Source organism: Pteropus vampyrus, unplaced genomic scaffold (assembly GCF_000151845.1).
Source record: "Pteropus vampyrus isolate Shadow unplaced genomic scaffold, Pvam_2.0 Scaffold108, whole genome shotgun sequence".
Classification (NCBI taxonomy): domain Eukaryota; kingdom Metazoa; phylum Chordata; class Mammalia; order Chiroptera; family Pteropodidae; genus Pteropus; species Pteropus vampyrus.
The window spans coordinates 4,551,669-4,560,555 of NW_011888889.1; the positions used below are offsets into that span (position 1 = coordinate 4,551,669).

Here is an 8,887-nt window from a genome sequence, read left to right on the forward strand (position 1 = left end):
TCACTACATATTCAACATTGCTTTTTAACGTTGTTCATTTGTTCATTCATCTATTTTTACTGCTTCACTTATTTTTTGACATATGTAGAAATTTTGACTCCTTCCTTAGTGTTCAGCATCTGGCTACCAACAACAGTGCATCAGGCTCTGCCTCAGGGCAGAGAGTACAGTGTACAATTTGCCTGAATTTAGAAATAAATGCTTTAAATGAGCATATTTAAACTTCTCAGAGAGATTAGATACCAGTATTAGGGGAAAACACTTCTCCCTATAAATATTTTTGCTTGCTTTTATCAGGCAGTGAAAATTTTATAATGTAAAATTTTTATTTGCCGTAATTTCCAGAAACGTAAAAGTAAAATTTGGGGTTCGACACTAGCAAGAAACTTGTTGAAACAAGTAACAAGATATGTGTTTACAAACATCTATTTCTCAGAGTTTAAAGGGCATTTAGTTCTGTTTATAGATTTTAGTTCCCAATTTAACATTGTGTTTAAGTTGGTAACACAGTTAATATCTTTTTGGAAGAAGTACCATTTTAATAAATGCATAAATAGTTTACGTTCTTTTCTTCTGTGTATTTGCTCTTCGGATGGCATCTATCTTTTATTTTTTATGGAAAACAGAACAATTGAGAAATGCTGTAATACTTTATATGTTTAAAAAAAACTTCAAAACATCCTATGATAATTTATCAACTAGGAAAAAGTTCATTGATTTCTTATATATCAGTTAATTCTGAGCTTTAATAGAAAAATCCCTTTAAATCCAATATTTACTACTATTAAATTGGTTCATTTATTACATTTAGAAATCCCTAGGTGTTTCAACTGTTTTAATATAGACAGCTTGTTTTTTAAAACAACTTACTTTTTTGTGATTTAAAAAACATTTTTTTAAAACAGTGGACTAGCTTTGAGATACAGATAAAGATTACTTTCTTCATATATGAAATCCACTAGTTTTTCTAGGAAATGTAGTAATTAAATCTATTTTTAAGAATGACAGTAAATAGTAACCAATTAGAAAAAGTGCTATGATATTGCCATATAAACAATGTGACATAGTTGTTTATGAATTTATCTATAACCTAGAAATTTATAAGCCAAAACTAATTTTGCAAACATCCTTCCTTCACACACACACCTTACTTTTTTAAAAGGATCTGATATGCTTCTAAGTACTAACTTGTTCTATAAGGTACTATACTAATACTAATCTTAAAATGAGTATGGTTTATTTTACATTTATTTCTTCTCAACCTTCATATCTATAAGATTTTTTATATTTTTTTGAAGAATAATAAGTTCATTTTCATGTAAAATTGGTGTATAATGAGGACTTTGGCTTCTAGTAAATTTACACACTGTATATTCTGAAAAAAGTCCCATTGACAACCTAAATGTACCATAAATTACAAAAAGGTGTATTTCATTGAATTTTTAAATTTGAAAAGGATAATGGAGAAACTGTAAATCCAAAATAAATTAAAAAACAGAAAGTCAAAAAAAAAATAGGATGTGAAAGCCGAAATCAGAATTTCTCTTAGTGACAATTAACAATACCTATGTTGTTTAGCCCTGGAGATTAATAGCCCCATGCCTTCTTGAAATCATATTATCTTCCAAGATGTATACTGTCCTCCACTTTCTATTAGGAGCAAATGCAAAGCTTCTCTTTCTTAATCTAGGCTCCTGGAAATGCTTGTAAATTAATTATGAGCTAAATAAATAAACAGCAAAAAGAAACAACAAGAAAATGGCCTAACAGAAGTGAAATTCAACAGAAACAATGATTTGCTCATTTAGGTTCTCTCATTTACTTCAGCAATTGGAATTTTCAGATACAGAATATTAAAATACTATATATGAGGGATGTTAAATTAAGCAAGAAGCATTCTATTATCATCCCTCATTTTGCATTATTACTTAATATTGCATAAGAAATAAACAAAGAAATAACAAAAGAACAAAAAAAAACAATAGCAATAATCCTAATATATTTGACTAGTCAGATATGAAAATATAACCAAAATATTTTTAACAGAAATTTATATCAATGAATTGATAACTCAATTGCTACCTTAACAGATGACTGATAGAGCTGAAGAGGGAATTATACACTTGAGAACTGAAGCCCTAAACCAGCATGTAGCACAGAGATACATAGAAATTAAAAATATGAAAGTTAAAAAGACATAAAGATAGAATGAAAGAAGATATTTCACATATCTAAGAAAATTCCATGTGAGAAGAATGTAAAATATAAAGCTGAGGCACTACTGAATAAATTATCATTTTCCAAAACTGATAAAAGACAGGAGTCATCAAATTCTGCAATAAAAGTATCCTAAGCAGAATTTACAGAGTGAAATTTATATCTAGGTTTATTATAATGAACTTATTTTTATATGAATTCCTATATTAAAATGCACATAAAGTTAACACTATCTCAAATCATTCAAAAATAAAATCATTATATAATATTAATATGATTTTGAAAAGTTAGTTGCATAGTTGCTATAACTTTGGGATCTGAAATCCATTAGAAATTCATGCTCCAGGTCAGAAGTCAGCAAACCATGCTTGCTACTGGCTGCCTTTTTTAAAAACAAACTTTTATTCTAATACAGCCATGCAATTCATGTGTTGCTTGTGGCTGCTTATGAGTACAAAAAGCAGAGTTGAATAGTTACAACAAAGACTACATGGCCTAGAAAGCCTAAATTATTTATTATCTATCCTTTTAAGATAAAGTCAACTGACCTCTGCTCTAGATAAAGTCTATTCGAGTAATTCTCCTGAGAGAAAAAATATCACGTTTAAGTATATCATTTAACAGATAAAGCCCTAATTTAATAATGATCTTCAAGAAATTATATCAGTGCTATAAGAAATGTCAACATGATTATTAAAGGAAGAGGAATATAAAGAAAACCTAAGACAGGGGAGGAAGATTTGTACAGAGTTCTCAGTGAGGAGGCCTTGAGTGATCAGAAACACTGGGATATTCAACTCCTAGAGGAGAACAAAGGGTATTCTATCAGAAAAGGCAAACTGTAGCAAATGACTCTTGTATCTCATGGGTTAACTCAAATATAAATATTATTTTTTACATTCTGATGGTGTTAGTAAGACTGGTGGCTCAGATCATTGCAGACATTCTGAGAGCCAGGTTCTCTTCGTGGGTGGTTCTGCGACACCCTGGGGCCTCAGATGGAGAAGATAGCACATTGTGGCTTTTATAGTCTAGGCTTATAAATATCCTAAACTAAAAACTTGGTCTTAATATTTTCAGATAATTTAAGCACTTCATAAGCCAACCAGGTTTTAAGAGAAAGAATTTTTTTTTAAGTAGTAGAAACTTAATTCATATAAATACTTTCCTATAAAAATAATCTAGGAAATATTTTTTAAGTTCCCTGTCTATGTTTCTTACCTCAAGCAATTATTATTTTCATGTACTTATATAGTTTTAAATTATATATACTAATAATTATGCATTTTTAATGCTACGGTTCATAGAAATATAGGTTTAGCAATGCAAATGAAAGCATATAGTGTAATTGATGTTTAAAATTTTAAACAACAATCATACATGTTATATCACAAAAGTATTAAAAGAATGTGAATGAAAGTTCTACCAAAAATTTTTACAATGTTTTCAAATGCAAGGTGCTTTGTAGCCTCTGCTGTTTTTTATATTCAAATTAATGTTATTGAATTCAATGCTCCATTTTTGAACACATGAGTTATATGTATTTAATTTTGCCAACATAAAATATAATCTTTTTTGTGCTTTATGAGTCATCCTTTTTGTACAGTATCCTTAGTGGGGTATAATTCTTTGCAAATAGTCTTTAGTCACAATCTGTATTGTAAACAGAATTTGAACATATGGCTCGAAATGAATGATGGAATTAATTTAAAATATCTCAGATATTTTCAAAGATGAATATTTGCAACGTAGAAATACCTATGGAAAACTGGAGAAATAACACTTATGAGGCAAAAAGAAAGAGATGTGTTGAGGAACGGAATGAAATTTACTATAGTAGTTTTTGCCTAACTGTACCTTATTTTACAGAATAAATGTGATCCTCAAAATGTGGAAAATTACTTTTAAAAATCAAGTCTTAGCTTAGATATATTAGTCAAACCTACTTTTAAGAGAAAATGTGTGTGTAAGTATATGCTTATGAGTATGTATTTGCTTAGTGCTTTGTATCTAGTCAAAGTGGGTAAAAATACAGCTTTAGGAAAAGCCAATAAAGGCTTTCTGTGTATCTAAAAATCAAAAATTGCAAATCTGAACCTTAAAACAGTTTTTATAAAGCTTATTTATGAAAGCACTTGTATATTGACATTGACATGGAAGTGACATGCCACCTAGATGATGAAGATGGTGTTGGGAGACATTTTCATAGGATTTTAATATCTAGAGTACAAGCTATACAGGGCCAAGTATTGTTCTATATTTCAATCACTGAAATGTCTCAAGTCTCTAGGATACTACCTCATACATAGCGAGACTCAATTAACATTTGTTGAATGAAGGGACAGTTTGTAAATAATCACCCTGCTTATGTTTTAGATCATAAAAATGGGAATGTGGCAGTTGTAATTTACTCATCTGAGTCAGGTGGTGGCAAAAGCCTAATATATCAGTTCCTAAGGCAATGATATTGTCCTTAAATAAATTATTTTACTATTAAGTCCTATATCAATGATAAAAGTAAACATCAACCAAGATTATATAATTTCCAGCTAAACATCTTATGTTCTTATATTCTATGTACCTTCTTACTCAAATCATTCTGACTTACAAAGAATTTTTACATGGGGTAAATAAGGCATTATTAATTTTATTACAAAGATTTATTTATCCATTCAATAAATATTTAGTAAATGCTTTCTTTCAGCAGTATGCTAAGCAGTAAGGGCATGATTGCATACACACGACTGCCATAGTCACTGGCCCATGGACATTTCCTCTTGTGACAGAAACAAATAAAAAAGTAAACACATGAACAAAATTAATTTGTCTTATGATAAGTGATTTGAACAAAATAAATGGAAATGGGAGTTTGGGAATTGAATGAATTTGTAATTTTAGTTCTCAGGGGAGGCAATTTTGATGAGAGAACATTTCAACTGATATCTTTAAGTTGCAAGTTCAGCTTAAAAAGAGACTTTCTCAGTTGGATAGGTTCTAAAATATCTCCAAAGGCAGGAATATATGCCACTGAGAAGGGAGAAGGAGAGAGGCTACTATACCTCTGACATATAATAATCAGTAGAGTTGGAAATGCTTGCGTCTGAAAGTTACTGTCCATTTACCAAAATGGAAACATTTCTATTCTATAAAATAATTATGAGCACCCATATTTTTTAATATTGTTCAACCAATGTTTGGGATGTTAAAAAAACTGCCTAATATAAACAAAGAAATAGAATTTTGTTAATACCCAAACAAATACAGTATAATTATATATATTAAGTTTTGACTATATTTCTATTTTTTATTTGATTTCTTTATTTTATACATGTTTCCCAGGATAGTCCACTGGTCTTACAGTCTGACAGGAATGTAACAGTGAATGCAAGAAATCACATGGGGCAGTTAACTGGACAGCTGACAGTAGGTGAGTGTTTGGGGGCAAAATCGCTTGTATCATCTTACTCCATTTAAATCTTTGTGGTTGTTTAAATTAGGAAAAGTAAAAGTATATATAATATATAACTAGACATCCCATACAGCCCAATTATCTTGCACATGATTTGATTCGTCATGAAGCTAGTTATGGTTTCCTCTGTTTGGAAGCTGTTACTCTTGTCGAATGTGTTATTATGGGACTGAATTACATATATTGTAATTACATATTTGGCTGTTATTACATTTGAATTATAAAATGCACAATTTTCTCAACAAGTATCTCCTTACTATATATTAAATTATAGTAAACAGGCTTGAACAAACATATGAGATATAACCTTATGTGGTCTATGTATTTATTTTAGGCAAATAATTTACTAATAAATGTTATTTGCTTATATAAATTAGAAATTATAGTAGTCAAATATAATAAATCTTAACATTTATGAATTATTTATAAATTGATGTTGAATTACCTATACTTTAAGGTTTATAGGCTTTAGAAGTTCTAAGTTAATGATAAATTATTCATGTTTTATTATATTGTAAAAAAATTTTAATATAGAGATTCATATTACATGACATTATTATTTGATTTAATTTTTGTAAGAAAGCAAATTAAAAATCAGTTGTAATTATGTAAAATAATACAATGATTTGATTTGTGTGTAACTGCTAAAATACTTTTAGAATACTGTATTTTTCTGTGGGGAAAATTGCCTAAAACCTAGTGATTGCGTGTGTGCATTAAAGTATATTATAAATAGTAAATTAGAATTTTGAGGATTGAGTTACCCTTATCTTAATGACAAATTTGTCATGATTTTAATGAAAATATGTTTCCAATATTTTTAACTAAGTTGCAAAAATATAGCATTTGAAATGTGAGATTAATAAACATGAGTTTGATTCTATCTACTTCTTTTTAGGTATTTGAACTTTTTGATATGCTATTTATTTGAATGAAGCTAAAATTGAAACTTATATTTTAGCATATATGTATTTCCAAAATATATAGTTTTTTAATTTACAGTAATTAAATTTTATTTTACATATTCTTTAAAGCATAGGAGTTGGTCTGTAGACATCTATTACTATAACTGGATAGTATTTTGTGATATGTAGAAATTACAAATGGGAGCAATGTGCAAATATATTAAAAATTAGAGAAAAGAAAGATATTTATAGATACAGAAATGATCCAGAAGTACCAGACACTCAATGTAAATGACCATGCCAATTCACAATTGTTATATTTGTACTGCAGAAACAGGCCTAAACTGGCAGATTTTCCATATTATATTTCTTAATATTGAGAATGCTTTAGCTAGATAAAACTTTATTTTGTATTCTGTTCTTGATTTAAAAAAAAAAAAAAAGAAAGAAAAAGAAATGGTTCTTTGTGGAAATGCCAAAATGTAAATTAAACACACAGTGATATATACCAGTCTCCACTGTAATACAATAGCTACATAACTATTACCGGTAGAGCAAAGCAACTGTTTAGATTATATGGAGTGTAATCAAATACCATTTGTATTTTGCTGCATACTTTTCTGCAGGAAATAGAAAAAAATAATAGTATCGTGCTCGTATTTTCAGCCATTGTTCCAAACTAATTTTAATAAAGTATCGAGATTTGCAATTGAGGAAAAGAGAAGGATAAATGAAGAAAAAGAGAAAAAAAGAGTGGTTGGGGGAAGAAAGGTTATGCTTAGTTTTAAATGAAGCAAATCAACGAATTAATGGTGTAGCAGTTTATTTCTATGGATGGAAATATATTCCTTCCAGTGAGGCTTAAACTAAAAACTATTTAACATCCTGGCCTTCTGGGTGTGCTGTTGGTGAACTTCATTTTTCTACTGCTTTGTATTTTTCAATAAACGTACAGAGAACAAAAGGAGACATAGATAAAGGGGAGTGGGGAAAGAATAATGCAGTCACATTTGGAATCCAACTATACAAGGCTCCAAAAAAAAATTAGTTCTTAGAGACTCAGTTTTCTCATCTCTAAAATAGAGATGACACTATTTCGAATAATATAAGAAGCAGGGCAATTTCAGTGTCTGCAAATGGTAGGCAACTATATTTTGAATATGTTATTATTTTGATGATGGTGATTATAGATATAAGTTACAAATACATTGCTATTACTTGAAAAATCTTATAATTTTCTATCCAATGTATCTCTGTAATAGCTGTGGAATGTACGCTGGATTATGATTGTAGATATAGTACAAAACATCACAGAAAGTGTATCTGATGTGAGGAAAATTTTTGAATCATGTCAGGATAAAATTATCTTTAGGTAGAACTTGAAGAGATAATAGGATGAACTCAAGCAATGTATTCAATCAGTATTCATTTTTAAAGATTAATTTTAGTTGCATTGACATAAAGTAGCTGCTTTACCTCTCTTTTCCTATTGACTTTTTTTCTTTACTTCTTTAATTTTTGTTTAGGGGCATAGTCTTGATTACAGTATAAATATAATACTATTTTGCAACTTTTAAAAATAAACTACCAAAAATGAACTATTTATGAAAAAATATTTTTTATTTTCTGAGTAAAAAAATTCTAATTTTTATCCTAAATCTTTCAATTACTAATAGAAAGTATAACAAACTTTAAATATTTTTCCACATTTTATTCTCATTAAATATTGGAAAATGAAATAAAACATCCCTTACCAGTAGCTACCTGTACCATTTTTTTTCTCAAAATTATATATAAGATTGATCAGCAAAGCAAATATCCATTGTTCTTGCATCCTGACATTCTGTTATTCTGTTCTATATATACGAGCCTACCTTCCTGCTGATTAAATTTGCAGGGATATGTGTAATCAAAGGCATGAGCAGACCAGGTGTGTGAATATGAAACCAGATTATTTCTACTTCGATAAATGCAAAGAAAATATTTTAAACATATGCCAGCTCAAACATAATCAAAATTAAATCTAAACATTTTTAGACTTTGGATAAAAAAAATCAATTGACAAATATTTTTGTATGCTTATAAAGTTCCAGGCTTTATGTTGAATTTCTGTTAATATCAGATTACCTCCCTCACAACAAAGTCTAAGATTCCAATTTTTCATGAGGGGATTAATGAATTCAAAATTTCTTTATACAAATTCTTCTTCTTAGAATAAAGCTGAAATCGAGGAATGAGGTTGTTGTTGAGAAGTGGTTAAAGAAAGTACACGATCCCAAGAGGTCAGATGCCTTGC

At 29.0% G+C, this 8,887-nt stretch overlaps 1 protein-coding gene across 1 annotated transcript in view; it reads left to right on the forward strand.

Moving 5' to 3' along the window:
- SGCZ (sarcoglycan zeta) overlaps nt 1-8,887 on the forward strand; it is a 274,769-nt gene that overhangs the window by 194,632 nt on the left and 71,250 nt on the right. Inside the window, exon 3 of the mRNA XM_023533686.1 lies at nt 5,557-5,644. Within this exon, the coding sequence (XP_023389454.1) occupies nt 5,557-5,644 (88 nt within the window). The remainder of the gene's footprint in view (nt 1-5,556; nt 5,645-8,887) is intronic.